The sequence below is a fragment of the Centruroides vittatus genome, unplaced genomic scaffold, assembly GCF_030686945.1.
Source record: "Centruroides vittatus isolate TY-2023 unplaced genomic scaffold, ASM3068694v2 contig_920, whole genome shotgun sequence".
NCBI lineage: Eukaryota > Metazoa > Arthropoda > Arachnida > Scorpiones > Buthidae > Centruroides > Centruroides vittatus.
In genome coordinates, this window is record NW_027122607.1 from 235,759 (window position 1) to 263,316 (window position 27,558).

The 27,558-nt window shown below is 34.1% G+C and overlaps 3 protein-coding genes and 2 long non-coding RNA genes across 5 annotated transcripts in view; 3 read left to right on the forward strand and 2 right to left on the reverse strand.

The window, feature by feature from the left end:
* LOC136984470 (uncharacterized) overlaps positions 1-27,558 on the forward strand; it is a 103,891-nt gene that overhangs the window by 70,294 nt on the left and 6,039 nt on the right. The window lies entirely within an intron of this gene.
* Positions 900-6,496, reverse strand: l(3)07882 (Nucleolar protein 14 homolog l(3)07882). Its single transcript, XM_067281435.1, has 2 exons — positions 6,439-6,496; positions 900-3,188 (listed from the first exon to the last, which is right to left on the reverse strand). Exon 2 carries the CDS (start codon positions 3,176-3,178, stop codon positions 938-940), a length of 2,241 nt encoding a protein of 746 aa, XP_067137536.1. The 5' UTR covers positions 3,179-3,188; positions 6,439-6,496; the 3' UTR covers positions 900-937.
* On the forward strand, positions 6,725-14,804 carry LOC136984498 (mpv17-like protein 2). The gene is made up of 4 exons (XM_067281498.1): positions 6,725-6,963; positions 9,262-9,497; positions 13,066-13,194; positions 13,946-14,804. Exons 1-4 carry the CDS (start codon positions 6,795-6,797, stop codon positions 13,994-13,996), a joined length of 585 nt encoding a protein of 194 aa, XP_067137599.1. The 5' UTR covers positions 6,725-6,794; the 3' UTR covers positions 13,997-14,804.
* Positions 15,236-16,016, forward strand: LOC136984471 (uncharacterized). Its single transcript, XR_010882193.1, has 2 exons — positions 15,236-15,397; positions 15,625-16,016. It is a non-coding gene; the product is annotated as an uncharacterized lncRNA (long non-coding RNA).
* Positions 16,490-19,368, reverse strand: LOC136984496 (uncharacterized). The gene is made up of 6 exons (XM_067281496.1): positions 19,026-19,368; positions 18,909-18,951; positions 18,800-18,825; positions 18,156-18,578; positions 17,549-17,860; positions 16,490-17,467 (listed from the first exon to the last, which is right to left on the reverse strand). Exons 2-6 carry the CDS (start codon positions 18,940-18,942, stop codon positions 16,871-16,873), a joined length of 1,392 nt encoding a protein of 463 aa, XP_067137597.1. The 5' UTR covers positions 18,943-18,951; positions 19,026-19,368; the 3' UTR covers positions 16,490-16,870.

Genomic DNA, 27,558 nt, shown 5'->3' on the forward strand with positions numbered 1-27,558 from the left:
TATTGTAGCGCCACGTCACTAGCGGACATTTGAATTTGCCGACTAGAACGCGGTCGGTTAATCGGGGGTCGGATAATCGATGCTCTACTGTAATACTGTACAAAATTAATAAATCAGTGTTTGACATGGCCTATTAAAACAACAGATCTATACTGTACTTATACACAAAAACAGAAACAAAAGTCATTGATGGTATTGATCTATATAACCCAGACCTGTTTTACTGCTTGCTTCTGCATTATTTCAATTATTCGGCTAATCCGAACAGGGCTAGGTCCCAATTAGTTCGGACTAGCGGGACTCTACTGTATATTTATTAAAATTTTATACTCACATTTTGAACTTTTTAAAAGCATGTATTTATATAAAGTATCTTTGTGGCCCGCTGAATATAGCTAAATTTCTAATTTGGCCCATTAGGAAAAAAGGTCGGACAACCCTGGGTTAGACCCTACAACTCTGAAGGATCGAGTAGCGATTGTTGTAAAACACATCATTTATTAAAACCATATACACTAGACCCCCCCTATAACACGGTAGATACGTTCCGTGTTATAGGGGGGCCTACTGTGTGTGTGTATAAGCATTTATATTAAAAATATTTTACTTTTTGTCAAAATGAGTAATAAGGACCATTTATAATTTGTCACATGATCAGGAATTGTTTGCTCATTAGGTTTAAATATTTAGTTGTAAGGTTGATTGGTTTAAGTTATTTACATTAAAAAAAAAAACAGTTATCAATAATCAACTGTATTAAAAATTGCTGAAATTTTGTGTGAAATGTAACTTGTAAAACATTATGTGCATAATTTCTTCTATGATACTATTATTTTTAAAGGTTAGTTTAAAAAAATCTTGTCAAATGACTTGCATTATTTAAAAAGAAACTTCCAAGATATTTTAATAAAACATTTATTAACAAGATTAAACACAATTAGCGATTCTTTTTCTTTTTAATTGCTTTAAAATCGCTCTCTTGCATTGCTAATTCTCTATACAGTTCTTTAACTTTTTGCTTTCTTTCGGCATCTCTTTCCAATTCTTCCTTCAATTTAAGATTTGCTAAAAAGTAATTGTCATTTCTTATCTCTTTAACGGCACCTTTGAGTTCCCTCTTATATTGGTATCTTAATTTTTCCTTTTCTAATTTACTTTTACTACCTTTATGTTGTTTTCTTCCTTCAAATTTTTCTTGTATTCTGGGTTCTAAGAATCTTAAACATTTTGTAGGTTGTTTCTTTTGTTTTAGAAGTTGCTTGTTTTGTGTCGATTGAGTTAATGTTATTAATTTTTCAATTTTTTTAATTAAATATTCTGGATAATAGTGGGTATCTTGTAACAGTTTAGAATTTTTAATTGTAGAAAACAATTCTAACCCAGACGGGTATTCACTATATAACGTTAAAAATTTTGTAGTTAGATCAACTATGGAATTAATTATTTGCACTTTCAAACAATCGTCAACTTCTCTTGTAAATTTTCTAACATCTGGTAATTTCAATTTTGGTATATCGTCGGCAATCGAATGCAATAAATTCAAATCAAATTTTGTAAATTTAAATGCATTTGGATACGTCTCTTTAGAAGAAGTAGAAAATATCAGTTTTAGTAGAAAATATAATACTTCGGGTAAAAATCTCTTCGAAAAGGATACGTATTCTAGAGCAACGTTACAAATAAAGAGTCCGTATAAGACTTCTTGGACCGATTTAATGCGACATTCTGCTAGAAATCTCATTAAAAGGATTGTTGCCGGAGTCGTAACCGGATGACAAAAATCAGAAGTTGGATATAATATATGGCAAAGCTTTAAAATTATTATTGTACTAAATTTTGGAAATTTAACAAATTTATTGTTTTTACTCTCACAAACTTCTTGAAAATTCTCTTCAATACTTTTTAAAACAGATATAATATGTCTTGTTATTCCAACTGGTGATAATTCTGCTAATTCGTATAAATATGGAATTAAGATATCGAGTAGATTCAAATTTCCATTATCTGCAATGTCGCAAGTATATTCCAATAAAACTTTAAAAAACATTTCATATTTATTCAAGTTACTGATGTACTTTAAATTTGAAACAATTTCTTTTAAAACAGAAGATAAATCGTCTTTCCTAGATACCGTTTCCAGAAAGTCACTCAATGTTAAAGGAATGATTATATTATTTTTTGACACATTCTTAGCACATTCATCTGTACTTCCATTTTCGGAAACATTGTCGGCATTTTCGTCATCCGTATTTACTTCAACTGGAGAAGTTATTTCCACACTTCCTATTTTTTGTTTTTTAAAGGACGGCGTAGTGATGCTGTCGGCAGAAAAATATTTTGATTTATCAAAATCATCTGGAAGAGATCCTTTCATTCTTGACAAACGTTCCATTTCTAATTTTCTTAACTTGTTTTTCTTTTCAAGTTCTAGTTGTTCTGACGTTTTTAATGGGTCGGAAGCTTTTCCTTTAATATCAAACTTTAATTCGTTTACAAGTAAGTCGTAAGAGTTTAACGTTTTTTGTTCTTCGGGTGTTTTTTGCTTTATTTTAGATATTAAATGCTGAAAATTCTTCCAATCGGCATCTAATTTTTCGGTTATTTCAATTGTGTTCTCTCGCTCGGTTTGTTTTTCGTACTTCTTTCTTTTACTTTCTGCAATAATCTCTTGAATTAATTCTTTACGTGTTTTAACTTCTTCGTCTTTTTTCTTTTCGGTCAAAAATCCTCCAAAATGAGCCGCTTTAACAAAATCGTCTTGTAGTTTATCGTCGTCGTCGTCATCAGAATCAATAAATTTGTCGAGTGTTTCCATTTCTGATATATTTTGGCCAAGATGAGTCAATTCTTCGTCGTCATTAAGATTAAACAAAGATTTTTTTAGACGTAATTTCTTAAATGGTTTATATGACATATCTTTATTTTCATTATTAATCCGTCTATCCAAAAAATTGTTACATTTTTTTCTTGATAAATATTCTTTCATAAGAGTATTTTTTCTTTTTTGAATACCCATACGTTTGGAAGCACCGCGTATGCCAATCTGACTGCGGTTTTTACGTCCTAAAACATCATGCTTTTCTCTGTTTACTTTCAGTTCAAATGGATTTGGTTTTTTATTTTTTGTGATAGTCTTGGAAAAATTAAAATTTTGAATTCCTTTCTTCTTTTTCCCCATTATGTATTATCTGAAAAAAAAAATTAAGAGTTTTAAGAAATTAGTTTACACTGTTAAATTAAAACTAAATTTTAATAATTGACAAAACAGTTAAATATTGCTCTCATCTAACTTTATCACATAAAACATAAGAATAAATGAACTAAAAATATGGAATTTGTAATGTTTTAATAATGATACTTTATGACCATGTGCTTTTTAAGAATATTATATTCTATATTATGGTTGTATGAAATACCACTTTTTTGTCAGATATTTCAGTATGTTTATATACTTCACAGCTCATTTCCAGTAATAGAACCTCGATTTACAGAACAAGTGTGATAATTCTGTCAAGTTTATTATTTTAGTATTTAATCTCAGAATTACTTGTTTAGTAAAAAGTGGCTTATATTAGAAATAATTCACTGTTACCTGTCAATATGCAAACTTGACATCAGTTCAGCATTTCAGGTTAGATGTACAGTTGAGTAGACCGATGTTTTTGTTTTTATTTTCAATTCATTTAGGCATGATCATGGTAAGATGTATTTCATATTCTGCAGGAATATGGTACATTAGATTCTCAGAGATTTTCAAATACAGTAATAAATTATAGTTATTTTAAGTGTGTTAAAAGCCAAAATGAACACACAACAAAGAAATCTGTACGTGTAATTTTTGTGCGTGGCCTAATATGTGAATGCACAGATCAAAGGTTCGTTTTGTGATTTCTTTTAGATATGAATTTTTATTCTGAGTGAAGGAAAGTGTAGCGTTCCTTTAAGTTATCATTCAAGCTGTAATAAGTAAACGTTTGTTTTAATGTAACAATCATTAACAAAAAGTATGTAATTGTAAAGTTCAGGATAATCAATTTGTTATTATTGTTTGCTTCATATCTAGTAGAATCTTTTATTGTTTTATTCTATCCAATTTTTTACTAGATTTATCACAACAATTAGACACAGATGGAGTAAGAGATGTCTTCTGTGTCTAACTGCTGTGACAAATCTAGTAAAAAATTGAAATTGGATAGAATAACCAAAACAATAATCAATTTAGTTAATTTTGAAATAAAATTTGAGTTTTTTGAATGATGTGCTTTTAACAATAATTACAAAAATAGTAAAAAGTAATAATAATTTTCTTCTCTTTTTCTTATTATAATTATTATTAATTGAATAAGTTTTTTATGCATAAAATGTTTCTTGTTAAATTCAATATGATTTGATTTTAAATCTTAGATTAGTGTTTTTTTTTACTGTGATGTGAAACTGTGCAATGTTGGAGTACAATATACCTTTATTATAAATTATAAATATGAAGTTTAATACTATTTATGTGAAAATAATATTTTTTTGGAGATATTTTTTACTGATGACTCTGCCCTTTTGTATTGAAAATATAAATTAGTAATAACAAACAATTACTTGTGACATCGTCACAATGCTGGGCTGCAATTTTTAATTAATCACATTTTTAATTTATTTCAACTAAAATATGTGCTCTCCACCTCGAATTAGTAGTATCTTGCACCTGTACATCATACTATTCCTTTAACAATAGAGCCATGCCGATCATCTGTTAACTGCTTTCAGAAAAACTTTTGAATTGAAATAACGTAACTTCTGGTATAAACCCAATGTTCCTATATAGTCAATTGGGGTCTCCTGCCCTAAGGTTTCCATATCTGGACTTGGATTTCATCTATCTAATTTTGTTCTCAAGATTAAGCAAAGACAGATGGATGACAATGGGAATTTATAGGTCTACAATTTTTTCAATTCTCTGTAATGTTATTTGTTACTTTTATTTTACTTTATTTGTGACTTTCATAATACAGTAGAATCTCATTTTAACAGATTGAAGAACAATGGATTTCTCAAAATAATGAATTTTTTCCAGGTCCTGCCAAATCAATGTAATTTAACGTCGTTTTAGTGGATCTGTTACTCGAAATAACAGATTTTTTATACCCCAAGTCTATTGTAAACTTCATGTTTTTTTTCAACGTTTACTTAATATGTGGGTGTTTCTGGAAATTTGTAGTTCGATGATGCACTTGTTACATTTAGGATATGTACAATTGAAGAATTGTACAAAGAGAGTCAGATGGATGATACGATTGAGGAGAGTCTCCTGGTGAACACTGTCGCCAGTCCAAGTATAGTGCTGAAATTTAGCAGAACCGTGGAATATTTCCAAATCGCAAAGACCTTCCCGACGAGTTTAAGCATAAACGAACAGGCTGTACCGTACAGTGCACGACATTGCTAATATCAAGCAATGTTGTATCCAATAGACAGAAAAGTGGCATCGAAAGAAACCAAGACGGAAGAGTTTTTTTTAACAAATCATGAAGCCGAGCAAGGTGCTAACAAAAATATATAATTTGTCTCTTTTTATGCTTAGAGTATGTAGTTTTTGTCAGATTTGTCATACAGACATACGGCATAATATACACATACGTTACAAACATAAATGTTTCTGTAAGATATAGAATAGAGCTCACAATAGATTGAATAATTTCAAGTACTGGTATTTCTTATATATAGGGGTTAAAAAATGAAAATTTTTTCGAGTAATGGATATTTTCCCAGGTGTGCGAGAAATCCATCATTTGCAATATAGCGGATTCTCAGAACAACAGATAATTTTCGGCAGTCCGAACAATATGTTAAAATGAGATTCTTCCATACAGTAACATGCAATTAATAAGGTGGGAAGAAACGCTTAAAGTTTTAAAAGGTTAATGTTAGCTTAGGTAGCCAAGATGGCGGCTCGTCTCCGATTCCAGCAAGGAAACAGTGGGATGCATGTTCTAACCTAACCTAACCTATTCTAATAATTTCGTTGCTAATAATTATTAGTAATTTATTAGAATAGGTTAGAACGTGCATCCCACTGTTTCCTTGCTGGAATTAGAGATGAGCCGCCATCTTGGCTACCTAAGGTAACATTAACCAGAAAAAACTTTGGGGCTAACTTGATACTGGTAAACACCGTGTTAAATTCAAGATTGTAATGCTTTATATATTCCATTCGGTAAGATGTGAACTCCGAACGTGAAATTTGCCATCCTTCAGAATTGAAGACCCCCTTTTATCAGCAAAAAGTCAATGCAGGGCTAGATATTGAAATCACCACACTTAATGACACGTAAAGTTTGTTTTTATTAATCCTAAATTAATCATTTAAACCCGAACAAACTGAAATTCAGATTTATAAAAATTAAATTAATACGTACTACGATATAAATGACTTATAAAGTATCTTACTTTTTATCGAACTTTGTTTTCCTAACATAAACTCACAACGTGACTACGGCCGCCATTTTCTTTTTCAGTCAGATACGTGTTGCCATCTCAAAAAATTCAAAAGTGTTTGTGTTAAAAATTAAATTAATTGTATTTTGATATTTTTATATATTAAAATATTACAAATTAAAACAACTAAAAAGATAAATTGTTATTATTTCATTAAAACTTCTCATTTTTAAATCTAGCTTGAAAAACATGGCTTATCGGTTATCGCTAGCGCCTTATCGTACTTGTTGACATGTGTAATCACGTGTAGAGTGCGATCCGTAACTGTCTGTGAATTCGTCGCGAAAAGGGAATAAACGTAAAGAACGATGGCGATGATTAATTATTTAAAGAGAACAGTCGATAAACTATTCACACGCCATTTATTACTGACTAATACGGTCATTGCTGTTGGCTTTATGGGGACCGGCGATGCGATTCAGCAAGTTTTGGAGAAAAAGTTGGGAGAAGAAAAACCTTTCGATAAGACGAGAACCAGTAAATATCCTTTAAATGCATTATAGTGATTTCAAATTTGGCATTATTATCGGAGGGAGCAAGTAAAGAGATTCGGTGTCAAGCGATTATTTTCATTTAAAAAAAAAAAATAGTATGATTTTATCACAACAGATGACGCAACCAGTTAATTTCCATCATAGATATGACTAAAGTTAGAATTATTTTTAACAATTATACTTTCGTAGACAAATCGTAGGGTAATGGTTTTTAATTTCAATGGCTCACTGTTTTTAAATTATTATATTATATTTTTACAATTAAGTCAAATAAAAATGACACATACATTGTTATTAGCTGTTCTAAACAATACAGGTAAAAGGACCCAAGTAGGGCTTTATCACTTTATCAAATTCCCAGGCTGTTCCTGATAAGAATGAAATATGCTTCATGCCAAAGTAGTTACGGTGTTAAGTACTCGCCGTCTTATGGTGTTAAATAATTTATTTGAAAATTAAGTTATTTAAATAATTTTTTGTACTTTCCGTGGATGCACGACTGGAGCATTTACAAAATTTCCCATCATGTTCTCGTTCTGTACAAAAATATGAAAAATCTTGTTCGAATCCATGCAAGTCGATTCGGCTCGACGAGGATAGTCGAGAGCTACGGAAAGTGGGTGCATTTTCAAATAAAAAATCATTTTTAATGTCTTAAGTTGGGAGTACTTTACACTTGAGGCTATTTTAGACATATGTGAGAAAAATTTTGTTATTTATAAAATTATTTACTGTTCTTTTAGAACAATTATTTGAGAATGATTTTGAGTAAATAAATATACCAATTTTTCTATTACAGTAATGCATTAACAAATGCATTACTGTAATAGAACTGTAATCCATTTTAATTACCTGTCAAACCTTTAATTAAATCCGTGTGGATGTCATAACAAATTAGTCTAATAGTATATTAAAATTATATATTTTCAAATGTAATTTATTTATTTGGCCAAATTACAAGATTGGCTGCTCATTTTAAATCGAAAATAGGAGACGAAACAAAATCAGTTATGTTTTCTTTTTTTTTTAGAAAGAAAATACTCAATTGTGGATTGCAAAATAATTTTATAGTTTGAATTTGTCGGTAGCATCGAAAATTTTTATGTATTTTTGATCAGTTGTCATACTTAATAATTTCTTTTTTAGGAATGTTTAATAGCATTTTGGTTTGTGATGTTAATTACAAAGTTAGGGTTTGGATTCAATATGAACTAAGGTGCGACTGCTGGAAAATATTCATTTAGAAAACAACATAAATATTGATTTAAAAAATTCATATAATTAATTACCCTAACCTTTATGGAACATTAGACTTTCCTTATTAAATGTTGTGTAAAAGCATTTACTAATTGAGGCTAGAAGAGTGGGGTGGATACTAGCACAAGTGCAACTCTGTGACAAAGAACAAAAAAAACAATGTACATGGAGGCACAATAAGAGTTTATATGTGTTTATTGGCAAATCATATATAAAAAAAGGAATATATTAGAAATCTATTACAATATATATATATATATATATATACACATAAAATACACAAAACCAAAGAGATAATAGTAAAAGCAAATCAAGGCATTGAATCATGATAAATTAAAGTTCCCAAGAATCCTCCAGTTCTCCCTTTGTCTCCTTTTTCTTGTTTCTTTCCCTTCTTTTTAGTTACTATGTATAGTTTGTTCCCAGTAGCAGATGTTCCTCCTTCATTTTTCCTGGTCATCTTCTCTTTTTACGTTACCAGATGTTCAGTGTCAATGAATTAAAAAAAGTCTAAATTCTGCTGAGAGGTGGAAATAAACATATGCCCCTAAACAGAAAACAAAAGGGCGATTAATTCTAATACAGATATGGTATAAGATCGCAACGTCTGAGAAAATCTTTTGAGTTTTATTGAAAAAGAACTTTCTGAACATGGCTGTAATTTCAAAAGTTTAAGTATTATATTATCTCTATAGATGATGATGATGATTGTTTCTGAATTTAATAACAACCAGAAAACAGATTTCCATCTATGCAAATTTGAGTGTAGATTAAGACATTTAAAGTTTACTTAATCTTAAAAAGTTCAATTGTAGCGGATACTTTTTTGAAGAATAAACATTTTTGACCGTCTTAACCTTAATATCCATAATGACTGTTTTTGTTATTGTATCTATCCAGCTGAATTTATTCTTAATTCAATATTATAGTCTAGAACTGAATTTTTTAGTAATGATTTCTGTTCTTAAATTTATACAACATTGCATATTTTAAAGTAATACAATATAAAAAATTTTTATTTCAGGAAATATGATGGGTGGTGGCTTGGTTTTTGGGCCATTAGGTCATCTATGGTATTCGTTTTTAGATCGCAGATTTCCGGGAGCAAAGACGTCAACCGTTGCCAAAAAATTGGGTTGTGAAATGGCAATAGGACCACCTTTGATTCTAGTTATTTTCCTTTCTGTTGGATTGTTGGAAGGAAAACCACCAAAAAAAAGTTTTAATGAATTCAAAGATAATATTATCACAATATGTTTTGTAAGTTTTAATTATTTTTGTTTATATATTGTATATTGTGAGTTTTATCATTTTTACGTGCGGGATTATGAAAGTGGTCTGTCAAAAAATTTATCTCCAAATGACAAATGACTTACACTACTTTCAGAATTCCTGGTGCATAATTATGTATGTTTGTATATAAAAATATATGAACTACGGGCCAATCGATGCCGTATGTTATCGGGCTAGATATCGGCTACAATACTAATAAATTACGAAACGATTTATCTAGCCCGATAACGTAACGGCATTGGTCGGCTTGTAGTTCGTAATGTATCGGATTGTAACGTTGTTGTTTGTTTATAAAAAATATATGTAGGAGTTGCAAGAAAATTTGCCAAATGTTCTTGATATAGGTTGTGTTGAGAAATTATTTTTAAAGTATTTATTTGAAAACCTTCTAACTTATTGCTATTTGATACTGTCCAACTGTTAAATGACTGGTAAGTAAAAGTATAAATTGCTTTTAAAAGAATACAAAATGAGTTCCTAAAGTTGAATGGCTGAGCTCAAGGCATTAGAATGTTTTATTATTGTTAAATGTTGGTAATCTTTTGTTTTATAAAACTTTACTAATTTAGTGTGGTTTTGTATTCCATTGAAATAAATTTTAATTTGCAACATTTCGGAGTTATTTAAAGAGGCAACATTGCGGCCGACGTTTTCGTCGCGAAAGTGTGTACGTCGGACGTTCAGCGCCACCTTCCCGTAAGCCTAGAAATTTGACAATGGCATTTGGAACATCATCGTGCTTGACATTCCAAACACTGTTGTCAAATTTCTGGGCTTACGGGAAGGTGCGCCGAACGTCCGACTTACGTGTTTTTTCAAGGAAAATGTCGGCCGCAACCTCTCTATTTTGTGAGTTTTATTTAATATTTGCATGGAAAGTTCTTGTAGATTACTGTATTTGCCAGTACATAAGATACACTTTTTTCCCAAAAAATATTGTCTGAAAATGAGGTGCATCTTATATGCTGTTAAATATAGAAATGGGTATTTCTGTTTTCACCATTTAGTTCACATCATTTTCAAGAAGTTTATCATTGCCAAATAAATTTTTGAATATTAGCATTATATGCCAAAGCATTTAACATTACATATAATAGTATTATTACATATAATTAACATATGTGAATAGTAATCAATGGAAAGGTAAATGTAGGCACAGCAGTTTACATTATAAACATCATAAGAAAAGGTTACTACATAATTTAAAATTTCTGTTATTTAAGATGTGAAAATTTACAAACTTATAAATATATTGTAATTTTATTGATTTATCAAAAATTATCAGAGATAGGCTGATCACTGTTTACGTGAAATTTTTGATTAAAAAAGTAATAATAAAAAAATAATGTTCATAATTTTATTCATTTTAATTAAGAACAAAATAGCAACCCTATTATTAATTAAGCAAGTTTGAGATAAATCTGTAAGTGAATATACTACTTTTCTTATAATCTATAAAAGGTTTCCCGTAGACACGTCAAGCATATAAATATTGTAGTACTTTTTACCGCAACTGACGTTTTAAAACTCTTACTGCCCTGTGGATACTAAGAGAGGATTTTTTCCTATGTTAATTGTAGCAAAGATGGGAGGAACTGAAACACAAAAACTCTAAAAGGACTTTTTAAAGAAAGTTTAAAATGATAACATGTATTACAAAATAATTTGTTTCTATTTACTTTTATCATTTAACTTCAATCCGAGACTAACCATTCATATTAAAATATTACTACAATAAAGCCATTTTTATTCTTAAAACTATTGTGTTTATTAGTTATATAAAAACTGATGTAAAAAATGTTGTTTATATAATCTATATGATTAAATTCACTAAGGCAGCGATTCTCGACCTTTTTTTTTGTCACGGTACACTTTTAATCATTTAAAAATTTGGCGGCGCACACAGTTATTTCGGTAAGTACCGCAGGACATCATAACAGTGATTTTTAAATGCGGTTGGTTATTTAGGTCACATTGTCTAAACGCTTTGGTAACTACCGGCAGTTACCGGTAACACCGGTTACAATTTCCAAATGCATCCTAGGAAGATAGAACCTATTGAACTACTTGTCTGATGTCGCTTACGTACGGGTATTCGCAGTGGCGGCACATTTCAAAAATCTCGCGGCACTTTGGTGTGCCGCGAGATGCCGCAAAGCACAGTGGTTGAGAATCACCGCACTAAGGTATAAAAAGAAGTTTAAAAGTAATACCACATAAACCTGTTATATTTGTAATTTTTATTCCAAAATAACCATAGCTTTCCATTTTATCCAAGTATTTGATTTTCCAAGGTAGCATTGGTCTGTGTTTCCTCAGATAATCAGGATTCTACCATAGATATAGTTTTTGAAAAAGCTGTTCTTTTCTTCTAACTTTTTTGTATAACCAATAATGAATGAACTGTTAAAATTGAAATGTTTTTAGATAGTAAAATTTAAGACTGAAATTATTTTTATTAAGTTACTGTTAAAATGAAATTTTTATTCATCAGTAAATCCTAATTAATTTTTCTTTAACAGATTATAAAAAATTTCCAGTGAAACTAAAAATTAGTATATGAAGCGATAGCTAGATTTAATCTAGTATATAACTATGACTAATTGAAACCCTGCAAGTTGATTTTTATAATCAATTACAGTAAACGGTAGTTTGACTTATAATTACTACGTTTTGTAAAAGAAAGAATCGGACTACGATTTATTATTTGACAAATTAATATCCTAATTATGTCATTACAGACGCACTTTTTTCGGTATGCAAACTACATTTTGCAGTTGCGTCTTTGCGGAATAAAAAGTTAAAACCAGTCTAGTGTCCGACGGTATCGAATACCATATTTTATGGACTATAAGATGCACTTTTTTCTTCGAAAAATTGCCTCCAAAATTCAGGAGCGTCTTATAGTCCGTAGCCTCCTATAGGTATTTTTTTAAAAAAGTGCTTAAAAATTAAGGTGCGTCTTATAGTCCGTAGCGTCTTACAGTCCGTAAAATACGGTACGTCTTTATTTTAAAAATTTTCAGTACAGTTTAGTCCCTTTTTCAGAAAACAAGTTATTTTGTATATTAATTTATTTTAAAAGTATATTTTTTTTAAATATCATATCTTTCATTACTAGCAATATTGTTTATAACTATGAATATTTTAGCTATTTAACAGTTCACTGATGTTCTAAATATATGAAGATTGAAATTATCAATGAACTAAATTGAATACAAATATTTTGTTGACAAGATAATCCGATATTCGGTGTTAATTATTTTATATATTTTTTAAAATATTAAGGTGATTAACACCAAGTATTCATTCTGATTATTATGCTATACTTCTATGTTTTTATGGGTCTCATAGCCATGTAGCATAACCAAATGCTGGATGATCTTGTTAACAAACTGTACTTTTATTGGTATACACTATATTGAAGTTACATTTGAATACATGTAAATCATTTCAAAATTTATTCATTTTTATTTGGATATTTGAATGACACCATAATATTAAGTAATTAAAATTTAACTATTTTATTTTGCAGGCTGAATGGGCAGTTTATATACCTCTACAAGCATTGAATTTTTATTTCTTACCGCCACAGTTCAGAGTTTTATACGTTAGTGCAATCACATTATTATACGACGTTTTTCTGTCTTATATCATCCATAAGGTATGAATTTAATTTCTCAGTTTAAATGATATACAATAGACCCCCCCATAACACGGTAGATACGTTCCGTGTTGTACGAGTCACTTAAATGCACGAGCCAATCACAGCCCGGCACGTGTGCAGTTTAGGGACTACGGCTGTTTGAAAGATTTTCTTCCATAAAATTAATCGATTCTAGACTAATTTGACTCAACATTTCCAAAACACGTATAATTTTTTGGGAATAATCCATATAAACTATGCTATAAACAAAAAATGATAGGATTACTTACCGAGTGTGCACCGTTCGACGACGCCATTGCTTAAGCTCGTTTTCGTCGCGGAGCAGCTCGTCAAACGGTGGGCGTGTGTTTCGTGATAAGTTATTCTTTCTGCGAAGAATTCGCTGAACTTTGGAGACATCATTAATAGAAATATAATTTTTATGGCCATTGAATAATACTGTAAATGCTTTTTTCACAAGAACTGTATAAAAATTTATCAATACTTTCCTGCCTAAACTCTCCATATATATGCCTGGCGCTGGCAAGTAGTTCAGCTGCTCATCCACTATTGGTCCAGAATCGACCAATCCTGTCTCGACACGAGTCGGCGATGACGTTTTACCGTGTTATACGAGTCTCTTTTAGCACGTTATACGAACACAATCGCAATTTTTTCGGCGTGTTATACGAACCCGTGTTATAGGAGGGGTCTACTGTAAATCCAAATGATAAAAAATATCTAAAATAATTCTTTTTACTTTCTGAAGGAGGATAATAAACAAAGAAGATTAAAAAACCCAATAGATAAGGAAGAATGAATTCTTTCTCGAAATGGATTTTAATAATTAAGTATAATTTGTAACATTGTTATTTACATGTTGATATTCTTTTAAAGCCCAATATCTAATTATATTGAATTGATTTTCAGTTGTAGTATTTATGATAGTTACTTCTTTAATTCCAAATGTTCATATAAACTCATACCATCTATCAAATATACCATATTTCCTTGATTCTAATATTGACTTTTTACACAATTTTGTTTGTCGAAATAGAAATGCATTTTAAAATCGACAGCATTCTATATTCGTCATCCGAAACGGTAGTATCCAAATTTTTCGATCGGCGGAAAAATCGAGCATAGATCGTAGTCAGACGGGCCACGAATATTCCACGTACTCCGCACGTACGTAAAGTAGGCCCATTTCTACCGTTTATAAACCACGCGAGAAATTGCAGGTCCGACTAACGCGTGCCGCGGGCCACATTCGACCCGGAGGACATAGTTTGGGCACTGCCGATCTAAAACGACAATCCGAAGATTTTTACCGGCGCACGACACGACACGTACGCACAAATAATAGACGTTTTAATCATTTCGGTTCAAACGAGCTTTGCTAACAGCAAGCATTTAATTTAAACTCCTTTTTTAACCCATAAGAAGCCTTCGAGATGCCATATGACAAAGCATTAAAATAAGCTCTGTCTGTCTAGCAGAAGAGCATGGAAATAGAACTAAGTTACTCGTTTTATAGTAAATGTATCATTCTTTTAGTTTCTCGTTACTTAAAAAGACTTAAAATTTTATTCCAAATTAATAACGTCTTAATCGAGGAAATACGGTAATAAAACAACAATCGGGTCAAATTTTGTATACAGATATAGATATATTATTTGCATTGGTAACATAATAAGTTAATTGTAATTATTTAATCTATTTATTTAGTGATATTTATTTTTATTTCATTGATAAATTTGTAAAATTATTTATAAATATAAATTCGATTATTTATAAACGGAAAGAATTTTGTTATAGCAGGAGACTTTTATTTTACGATTTCCTTTCGAGATTAATATAAAACTATAAAAAAAAATTATAATTATATTATGCAAAAAACATCAACATTGTTCTTTGTTAAATGCACTAATATATATTAATACCTATTGTTTAACAAAATACCCATTAATTTTACAATTATCTTTAAGGAAATTTTAATTTAGAAGACATTTTTCTATTAGTGATTTATATTAAAATTTATATATATATATATATATTTATATTACAGTTGCTCAGTTTTGTAAATGAAATTTATAATGTAAAATGATATTATACTGTATAATAAAACAATACAAACATTAAAATTGCCCAAAAAAGAGGACATTTACCATAAAGTTATCTTAAATTTTAATGCAAAAATCCATTTAAATGGAAGGTTAACGTTACCTATGGTTCCAAGATGGCGGCTCGTCTGATTCCAGCAAGGAAACAGTGGGGGCGCACGTTCTAATCTAACCTAATCTATTCTAATAATTTAGTGGTAATAGTTATGGTAATTTATTAGGTTAGGTTAGAACGTGCGTCTCCACTGTTTCTTCTGTTTGCTGGAATCAGAGACGAGCCGCCATTTTGGAACCATAGGTAACATTAACCAAATGGAATTATCAGTAAATAATAAGGGTGTGGCTTATTCTTGCCATCTGTTTAGACGAATTTTTGCCTTTTAAAATTTCAAATTTTATATAATAAACTCATTATCACAAAACTAATTGTTTAAATATTTTAATTCCGGTCTTGCGGAAAATCTACAATAACAACATTCCCAGACGAAACTGCACCGGGTATAATCATTTTGTACCCCATTTGGACCAGTATTAGAGACAATATATTTGATTGTCATTAATTACGGGCGACATCTTTTAATTAAAACTGGAAAATACGTAAATAATGTATGGCAACGTAACGGTGTCACCGAAGGTATACGAAATTTTGTGATATCTCTACCACGTTCTATTTTTGATAAATAACCGTATCATTAAAGTTTATTGTAACGAAATGAAGTGTCGTTTCGTAACTCTGTCCAAAAGTTTCCATACGTTTCATTGTTATTTAAATACGGAAAGGTGATTAACGCTAGTAAAATCCAAGTCGTTAAGTCAGGCGACAGGCAGGCATTCCGGCGTTGAACGTAATTTTTCTTCGTTAACAACAAATTAACATATTTCGTAGAAACGGGTTCTTTTCTCATGCGGAAATAACAATGACCCAATTTAAAACTTGCCGGTTTGAAGGGTGGAGTTTTGAGAAAACCGGCGGGTAAAAGAGGTCGTCGAGAATCGCATTAACATCTTTAAGTAGACGTGTCATTTCGGAAACCGTAAAAGTGCCTTTACGGTGTCCGAAACGACACCGTAAAAGTGAAGATGCGTGTTATTAAAAAAACACAGTTTTTACTGTATTTGTGTGTAAAGGGTGCGACGTTACTTAAATCTCGTTTATTTATCGATTAATGATGAGCGAGATGTGTTTAAAAAATAATTTTTTATTGTATCTTTACAAGTTTTCGTAGGCAGACTGTAACCGGCACAGATCGATAACGTCTTCATCTAGACCAGTCATTGCGATTTTTTCTTTTTTATTGGTGTGGTAACAAGGCTTAAAAATGAGGTTTTTACACTTTAAAAAAGGCAGCGTTTTGTTACTGTTTGTTTATAAATTACTCCGGTAGATTTAAGAATTTTTTTTTTTTTACGTTCGAGTAAAGAAGGAATCGTTACGTTAATCGTTACGTAAAGAGAAAAATTGCTAATGGACGTAACCGAAAACGATAAAAACGGTTCCCTGATTGATTCGGCGCGTGTCATTGACAATTTTTCGGGACTTATTTACAATGGATATAAATTCGCTTCACGTTTTAAGCCTTGCGGTTGCCGCAGATTATTTTTAAAAATGGCGTCGGGCCTCGTATAAAGTCTCTTTTAATATTCGTCGTCGTACTGGACGGCCGCCGAATTTCCGTAGCTGCCGACTTGTCGGGAGGAAGAGGGTCTTCTGGGTACGTCGGCCGGGGGTCTGTAGTGCCCTTCGGGCCGATATCTGGGTGGTGCTTCTTCGAAATTTTCGGTGGGGCGCGCTCTGTACACTTGAGGAGGTTCTCGTACGAAGGTCTGGACGGGCGAGGTTTAGGTGCGGATCTCGGGGGTGGAGGCGGGGGTGGCGGATTGTAGGCCGGTGCTCGGTGACGAGGCGGAGGAGGAGCGCTGTACGAAGGTTGGGAGCGCGGAGGAGGTTGAGGTTTGTATTGAGGCGGAGGTGCCGACTGTCTGGGCGGTGGTCTGGATTGGGGTTGATGCTGAGCCGGAGGAGGAGGACCGTAACTTTGTTCTTGCGTTTCGTATCGAGGTTCTTGTTTGTTTCGCTGTTGCGGAGGGATTAGGGGATCTCCGATGGAATATCCGTCCGGATAGTATTTTTCGTGATACAAAACGGTATTATTTGGTCCTTGGTACGGCTAAAAATACGGTTTAAAATTAAGTTTGGGCCCGATGGACCGTGGAAGTATATATAGTTTTATTAAAAAGACTGCGCTTACCTTATAAAGATAATCGTTAACGAAGTGGAATTTTTCCGATTGTTTACAAATGTCTTGACTGGCGGGAACGCAGTTGAGATGAACTTGGTGGAAGACCGTGCCGGCCGGACACATCCAAGAATGACGCGCTCCTCCCACGCAATAATGGAACACTTGACAATCGATGCTGTTGTCGGCGTAATAACCATCGTTCCTAGAGGAGCAGGTGAATTTCGAATTTTGAAGGAGTAAACTCAATGCGTCGGGCTTTTCCTCCTCCTCCTCTTCCGGATATTCGCTGTTCAGTTGTTGCTGAGGCGCACTGCCCGAGGGCTACAAAAATGTCCGTAATTTTCGTTATTCAATCTACGAAATATCAATAAATCTTACAGTGTTTTTTTAAATACGGATAGGAAGGATCGTCGGAGGGACATCGAAAGGTAAGTTTTAAATTTGTACATTTGTTTATTTCGAGAATTATAGGAGGAAACAATTCTCGGAAGAACTCGTTGGACTGGAAGTTCTCAAGGACCGGTAGCGCGACGATGTCCTTTCGACGAGGTCGTCCATTGATGTTATATTTGGAGGGAGGAAAGTGGCGATTTTCCTTTGATCGTGCCGCTCTTACCTTTCTGTATTGCCTGTTGTCCGCTTTGCGTCTGGGTGGAGGACTCTCTTCGTACTGAACGGAACGGGCTCTGTGTTCCGGCGGGGGGGCCCGGTCGGGTGCTGGTTCCGGTGCGTACCGCTGTACCGGTGCCGGAGCGGGTGGGGCCGGCGGGGAATACCGCTGAACCGGAGCGGGAGCGGGAGCGGGTGGCGGCGGCGCGTAACGTTGCACCGAGGGAGATTGCTGTCGAGGTCTGCTCGACTGGGAGTATTGCTGCACGGGTTGAGCTTGGAACTGACGTCTGGGCACTTGGTAAGCTCCGTCGTCTTGTTGGAAGAAGCTCCTTTCTGCCGGAGGTCGTTGATCCGCGGCTTTTTCCTGTCGACCTCTGTTATATTCGTACGCCCGCTCTTCTCTGGGTCCGGGAAACTGACGTTTAATCTGCAGATTGAAAGAAAATATGGTGGATCGGCTATCGAAAACACGCGTCATCGAGTACCGAGCCTCGATTATTTCAATCTTCATTAGTAAAGCGTGGATCCCACTTCGTAATCCATCACCCGCCACCTAAACTGTGGCACGGTTCGCGGTCCCATATAAAACCAAAACGTTTAACGCCATTTTACTATAATTTAAAATATTTGTTCGAAACGGACACTTACCCTGTGTTCCGCAGTTACGACGGACCCTACGAAATTTAAAAAATAAGAGAATGTAAATAAGTTTTGCCGTAATTAACCAAATTATTAAAAAAAAAAAAAAAATACGAACCGAAGGCCAGAAGGGCGATAATAAGTAGCTTCATATTTTGGACCTAAAATAAAAATCCCAATAATTAGTCCGGCCGACGGGCCGAGTCGAAGAAGCCGGAGAAATCGCACGACTTACCTGGGCCAGCGAATCCAGGTGCAAATGGTGAGGTCTGTCAGATGTCACCTTTTATACGAGCAATTAATGTCCAGTTAGATTTAACCTATATTTTGGTAATTTTTTTTTCCGAGTAGAGAAAGTTGCCGAAGCAAAGTTTGCAATAGGCCTCTCGATAACTCCGCCTTACTAATAGTTTCATTGGTCGGTATTTGTCCTACTTTAAAGCTAAGACTTCCACCATTGTGAAGGTGAGGTAGTTTTTTTTTCTTTTCTTTTTTTAAATAATCGTGTAAATGCTTGGACGATCTCGAAAGGAATTTGTTTTATTTGCAACAATCTCGAGGGAATTTGCTTGTAATTTCTAAAATTTTAATATAAAGTTTAGTTAAGACAAATCCATTTCCCCTCCTCTTAATTATTCGCAATAGAGTCGCGGGTGTTTTTTCCATTATAAAAGCTCTCGAATAGTCGCATCCTTAGAATTAAGCGGAACGTTTACATTTCCGTACGTTAAAAAATAAGTCAATTCGTTTACGTAGCTCGATCCGGAAGAATTCCGGAACGTACGTCGGTTCTGGAAATCGAACTCGTAATACGCCTCGGCTAAACAATGGAGGAATTCTTTAAAAGTAACGGATTAAGATTTAAGTAAATTTAAAAATGGACGAAAGGTGAATATTCTCGATACGTATCCAACAAATTTGTCGCCCGAAGAACGGGTGTGTCGTCCCGTCTAACGGCAGAATAGACGTCGGAAAGAGTCACCCGGACGTCTAAATGCGGCCTTGATCCGAGCGACCGATACTTTTTTTCGTCCCTCCTCCCAGATAGAAATTACTTTAAAATTCGTCGCTTTGTTTATTAATGGCCGGAGTCTCGCGTAGTTTACGTGTACGAAATGATTATTACTTTATCGTCGGGTTATTGACATTAAACGAACGAGATGCAGATGAAAGGGAACAATGCGATAATTGACAATGCCCGGCTGGTGTTTACGGTGTTTTTCCTCCAGGGAGGGTTGTCAACCCGTCGGATGATTTCGAAACCCGGAAGGATCTCGACAGTTGGAAGATGATTTACTCGTTCGTGCATCGATTCGGGACATAACTTTACTCTAAATGTTTCGAATAATTGATATTTTTTTCCCTCTTTTCGCAAGAATGTCGGATTCGATTCGTTATCTAAACGATACGTAAAAAAAAAAAAAACCAGAATATCGAAATCAACGCTCGTGCCTATTGGTATTAGGAAAGCGAAAAAAATAAATTACGGGCGTATTTATATTTTAATACCAGAGTTTACGTAGATGTACGCGAGAAACAAACGTAAATAATTATTCTTATTCGACCTTGCTCCTATTCTTATAACTTACGTCCTTTCGCGGCAAAGACGAATTTAAAATAACCGGTAGAGATGGGTGCGGGTAATACGAGATGCCGTAACGTAACGATGTTCGAAATTGGCTGTCGTAACATTTATGAGTTACGCGTGACCCCCCCGTCCCGGCGTGAATTAAAAAACGATAGCCAGGAGGAACTCGGTCGGATAACGGGAAAATTATCATCTGTCATCCGGAAAGGAGAAACAATTTGAAATCGAAAGACGATTCGGGTCAGGGACGTTAACCTATTCGTGTATAGTTTCTTAATGATAATTTTCACGAAACTTAGTCGAAACGAAAGCATTCTCCGGTCCGGTCCGAGAAAGCCTATCCGTTATTTTGGTGGCTATTTTCCAGTTCTGTGGTAAATTTCAAATGCATTTATTAGGCCTACACTTAACCGATTTTGAATGGCAAATAATTTAAAAATTTAAAACGCGGCGTGCTTCCTGCTCCACCTAAATATTAACCCGGATAAGTATTTTTACGTCATATATTACTTATGCACAGGGGCACCGAAGAGGGCAATCCAAACTCTCGCCCGAAGTAGCCGTAAAGGTTCTTACACGAAATTCTTAGCCACGCATCGGTGCATCGAAGTCATAAAGGTTCCATCTACAAGGGCAATAATTGATGAAGTATCCGATACGAGGTCAAGCTTACGCGAAATATTATCCCAACCAGAAGCGATGACAAGTAATAATAATAATAAAGTTAAAGAAAAGTTTTAATTGAATGATTGATTCTTTATTATTATTATTATTATTATTATGGAACGAAGCAAAAATCAAAGAGAAAGTCTTTTCCACGAAACCCCACCTAACGGGAGAATCCAATCTACAATCTTTGACCCACTTCCTCTGGCGAGTGAACCATTGTTAAAGAAAAAGAGGTTGAGTTAAAGAGGTCATTCCAGCGGTTCGAAATGAAAAATTGACGTAAAATTCGATTTTTCGTGAAGATTTTCCATACGGTCGACCGAAATTCTAATTGTAAACGATACGAAGTGAATATAGAAGCTTATTTTACTCTCTTTTGTCGCCGAGAGTAATTTACGCGGTTAATTTCGATCGATCGATTCCCAAACAATTCGTATCGAGTAAAAGAAATGGACCATTTAAATAAAATATACATAAAACTCTCATAATAGTTTTGAACAATATTTTCGTGACTGATAATCACCCGGAAGTGCTCGAGATGTAGGTGATGCCGACGGGCGTATATCAGAAATCTAGATCTAGGATGTTATGACGCGAAGACAAAAAAAAACACCAGTCGATCTACCTCATCTGCATGTAAAATAAGGAGAATTCACCTTCGGAAAAAAAACCCCCGCAACAGCCACATCATTATCCAAAGATACGAGATTAATCACTTCGGAAACCTATAATTTTCTAAATATTATGTAACTTTTCTGTTTATATATCAGCTTACGCGCCCAGATTCGTCAAATATGTGTTTTAATTCTCGTATTTTCGTATTATAAAGTTAATTTGGAGCGTACGAAAAGTTATTCGATGCCTCGATGAATTATTCAAAGTTCTTTAAACCGAAATCAGATGAACATCGTCCCGAAACGAGGAGCGACACTCGCAACAATAAAACCGTGTCTATCTGTTATGAATCAACGAAAAGTATTATCTCAGACCTAATTCCCACATTTGACACAGAGAAATATCGCCGGCGACAATCAGAAGAACAGAATTTTGCAGACAATGCCATTTAACTTTTTTTCCCCCTTATTATGTATGTACAGTACGCCGCCACTCTTTTCGAAATGCAAAATCCTTATCGCCCCCACATAAGAATTTCTCGCACGAATTACGTATATATACGTGTTTTAATAATAATAATAATAATAACTAGCGATTATCTTATTATCGAAATTATATATTCAATGAAAATTCTGGATAATGGTGACGATTCTCAGGAGGAACTAACTCTACAAATGGACCGTGTAAGCAGTTCTAGATCATCGCCTATTCTAGGTCGAATCCAATTAAACGTTCGACGGAAATAATAATTAATTACGTTGACAGATTTTCGGAAGAAAAATATACAATTATGTGAGGGTGAGGACGGGTAATTATTAATAATCGTAGAATTTTCCTGTGTGTCTCGGGGGATGACTTTCTCTAAAATCGAACCTTCGCGTCGTTAGGCGAATGGTTTCCTCGACATTGTCTCCTGAGGGAAACTGAATAAGTGTAAAAACTCTAATTTAAATATTTACATTATTTGGACTTGAGATTGTCCTCGTTTTTTAAATTCCTCTTAGGTCGATGTTTCGCAAATTGATATTTTCGCGATTAGTGTGCGTCATTCTGCCGCGGGGTTACGAATTTTTCTCTTCGACAGTTAGGCTAATTATAGTTTTTAGCAGGCGAATAATTAAATTTTTCTTTATTCTTCCGTTCGGATTTTAATAATTCTACGTTTAAGCAGCGGCATCGGAGTCCCCTGTTTGTGGAGACACGGGAAATTGCTCGTAGGATAAAGCGCCACCGCATTTAAGAGGATATATTCGAAAATATAACAGATGGAGTGTAACTCGTTTTATATATAGAATAACAGTGGCGAGAAATTCGTTTTGTTTGGAGGGAAAAAATTCGGGAAAAAAAATATATATATATATTGTTAGATGCTTATCTGCGTGTTGAAATATCGTCGCTTTTTCCGATTTTATCGAATGAAATCTCGAAATTTCTCGCTGTTACGTAAATAACTGGAATGAAAATTTCAATTTTATGGAAGAGAATTAATGTAACACGTAAACAACAAATTTCCTCCTTATATTCTAGTTACCGGAGAAGATTTATGGATTCGAATGGTAGAAACTAACACGGTTTACAAAGAAGTGGTTATGGTAATTTCGGAATTTTGCATTTTAGTCACGACGAAGACGGTAATTTGTAAGAGAAATCGAATGCACCATCTTTCCTGGAGGCAAATGACCATCCTAAAACAAAAGGATCAATTTTTTCTCTCGGGGCATGCAGAAGCACTCGTAACATTAAGAAATTTTAACATAAACCAGGTTTCGCTCTTAAATAATTTCCGAAAAAGCGCTCGATCTGCCACCATTTATTATTATTCGATACGTAAGTGTTTATGAAAGGGTGGCTTCAAATATAAAATTAAGTTAATAAACGAGAATAATTTTTCTTTTTCTTTTTCTTTATTCGGAACGAGTGCCACCGACAAACAACTCGCGTTAAATATCAATTAGGCAACTAGGGGAAGCGCTTGCAACTTTTAATTATTATCCGACCCGATTTTACTTACTTAACGGAGACTATTATCCGCGAGGGATTATCGCCCCCCCCCCGTACATCCTCTTCCGGTGGTCAACCTTGACCCGCGTCGACGACGTCCTTCCGCCGTTTTGTGCCCGCAGCGCCAAGGTCACGGCTGCGGCCGTTGTGACGTCATCGAGTAAAGCGGGGCGGGGAAAGAGGATGGAAGTGGAGATTCGGATGGAATTTCTTATTAAGCGAAAGACGTCGCCCAACGCCATACCTTGACCTACTTACATCCGGTTTTGGCTTCTTTATTGCCTATCGGATTCGCTTCTACGACCAAATGCTATTTGAAGAGTTCGATCCTCATTGTTATTTAACCCCACAATTGAACAAGTTTCGCTTTTTTTTGTAAGCTCTTTTCAATTTTTATTCGAATAACGCTTCTCTATAAAACCTTTAAAATTATTATTATTATTCTTATTAATTTAAAAACAAATAAATACTTAATCCTTAGGCCATGACCGAAGGATTAAGATGTTCTAAAACTTGTATTTGTTAATTAATTCCCGTAACAAGTAACACAGAAATGCGTGTTACATCGAAACGGTTTATATTTTTTATCATTACGTCATTTCGTGATCCAGTCCAGAGGAATGACAAATGAAACTGTGAGAGTTTTTGCACTTTTCTCACGACTTATTTACCAACTTGTGAGAAAGTATCCCTTCTGGGGGAGTTTTAAATTATCTTGCGAATTAATATGTCTGGATGGGAACAATTTTGCTAACGAGCTAAAGGTGTCAAGGACATTCATCTAGGACACGAATCCGTAAAAATCTCCAAGGACTCGCATCATTGAATGAACATCGATACTAATGGCCGCCTCTCATCAAACTACGTGTTATTATTATTAGTGACCGGGTAAAGTTCGTCGACCCCTCGTCACTCGTTAGCGATTTTACTTTTCTTTGCCACATTTACGGCTGCAATGCAGAAAAATTATCAAAATCTTTTATACATCTACCTCTTTGTCTTCAATTGTTTACGTTAATAATAGATATTCGTTAACGTTTTTGCAATTTTACTGAATATATCGATCGAAATGCATTTTGTTTTCGATAGGAAATTTCGTAAATTCAGTTATTATTTACTTCTTTATAATATATATACACTTCTTTTAATATTTTTGATGTATTTGATCATTTCGTTAATTTTTAGGTATAAAAATTGGTTAATGTTACCTATGGTTCCAAGATGGCGGCTCGTCTGATTCCAGCGAGGAAACAGTGGGGGCGCACGTTCTAACCTATTCTAATAATTTTGTTGGTAATAATTATGGTAATTTATTAGAATAGGTTAGGTTAGGTTGGAACGTGCGTCCCCACTGTTTCCCTTCTTCTATTTGCTGGAATCAGAGACGAGCCGCCATCTTGGAACCATAGGTAACATTAACCTAAAAATTATATCTTCGTATGTATAAAATATAAAAATCTTCCAAGTAGAGAAAAACTTACATCAAAACAAATTTTTAACATTTATTTTACTTAACATTTGAATATAAGGAGATAAATATCTATAAATTTAACTATAAGAAAAATTAATTAATTACTATGGAGAAAATAATCCATAGTAATTAATGTTGCTTACCTTATAAAATAATCCATAAATTAAAATGTCAAAATTTTCATTCAAAATTTATAAAAAAAAAATTATCTTATTTCCATTTTATTATTATGTTGGGTTAAGTGAGATATACTCGGTTAACACCGGTGGCTGTGTACTATGCCGGACCAAAGTCAAGGCATAGTAACCAAAACAGAAATTAAAGAAGTGTATCAGTGTGTGTGTCTGTATTCAGGAATTTTCTCACAATATGACATGTATTCAATATAGTGGCCTTCTGTAGTGTCATGTATGTGTTTCTATTCAATTCTAATGTGCCCAGGCTTGTGTGTAGTGTGTGTGGTATGACACCTGTAGAGGAGAGAACAACAGGTACAATAAGCACCCTATCCATCCTCCACAGATGCCTTATTTCCTGGGCGAGTTCTGTGTACTTGCTAATTTTTTCAGTGCATGCGTTTTGTATATTGTGGGTGTTTGGAATGGATATGTCTATAATGTATGTGATTTTATTGTGTTTGTCGACGAGTGTGATGTCTGGTCTGTTGTGGTAAATTGTTTTATCTGTGATTATGGCTCTGTCGTAGTACATTTTGTGTGTGTTGTTTTCCAATACTGTCTGTGGAATGTATTTGTAGTATGGTTCGTGGATGTCTACTAATTTGTGTTTCTTTGCAAGCTCTTGGTGTATTATATTTGCTACTTGGTTATGTCTGTGTAAATAATCTGTCTGTGCCAAGAGCTTGCAACCAGAGGTGATGTGTTGTATAGTTTCTGGCATGATGTGACATTTTCTGCATGTGTCATTTGTGAGTGTTGCATCTTTGAGTATGTGTTTTCTGTAGTTTTTAGTATTTATGACCTGATCCTGTATGGCAATCATGAATCCTTCCGTCTCCCCAAAGAGGCATCCCCGAGCTAACCAGCTGTTTGACGCAGTTTTGTCAACAAAATCCTGGGCCAGATCGTAAGGATGCCTGCCATGGAGTGCCTTTCGAGCCCACGATTGCTTAATGGTGTCTATGCTTTTTATATGTTGTGTTGTGTCCATATGATGTGAGTGTAAGTTTAATGGTGTGTTATTCGAGTCTGCTAGAGTTACTGCTTTATGTAATTGTGATGTTTCTTGTTTCTTGTAGAAAAACTCTCGCAGTGACTGTATTTGTTTGTAGTGAAGGTTAACTATGTCAATCAGGCCACGTCCGCCATCTTTACGTGGAAGGGTTAATCTTTCTGTGGCAGATTTAGGATGATGTTGTTTATGCTTAGTAAGTGTTGTTCTTGTTTTCCTTTGGAGTTGCTCGAGATCTGTGTGAGTCCAATGTATAACTCCAAAAGAATATGTGAGTACTGGGATGACATATGTGTTTATTGCTTTAACTGTGTGTTTTGCATTTAATTGTGTTCTGAGAATAGCATTTAACCTACTTTGGTATTCTTTAATTAATCTTTGCTTTATTTGTGTATGTTCTGTTAGTTTGGCCTGTTGGAATCCTAAATACTTGTAGAACTCGCCCTCTTCCATGGATTCAATAATGTCTCCATTTCCAAGTGCAAAATCTTCTTTCTTCAGGATTGCTTTTTCTATGTGAACTGTTTTGCATTTATCTAGGCCAAATTCCATTTGTATGTCCTTGGTGTATGAATGTGTGATTTGTAGGAGTTGATGAAGTTGTTTTTGTGTGGATGCATAAAGTTTTATGTCATCCATGTACATGAGATGTGACAGTGTAAACTGTGTTGTTTTTTCGTGTCTGATATTGTAACCATATTGCGTGTTGTTTAACATGTTGGATAATGGGTTCAGGGCTAAGCAGAACCAGAGAGGACTCAAGGAATCTCCTTGAAATATTCCTCGCCTAATAAAAATTTGGTTTGTTTGTATGGAAGTGTTACTAACCCTGAGATGTAGTGTTGTTCTCCAGTGCTGCATAGTGTTTTGAAAGAATGCAATGAGTGATGGATGTATTTTGTACATGTGTAGAATATGTAGCAGCCAACTGTGTGGAACACTGTCGAATGCTTTTCTGTAGTCTATATATGCCATGTGTATGTTTCTGTGTTGTTTGTGTGCTTGCCGTAGAATGACTGAATCTATGAGTAACTGTTCTTTGCATCCCCTGTGGTTTCTACGACAACCTTTTTGCTGTTCTGTTAGAATGTCGTGTTCTTCAACGTGTTTGTATATTTTGTTTGCAATACAGGATGTCAATAATTTGTAGAGTGTTGGAAGACATGTAATTGGTCTGTATTGTGTGGGGTCTGTGGTATTGTTGTTTTTAGGTTTCATGTAGGTGATGCCCTG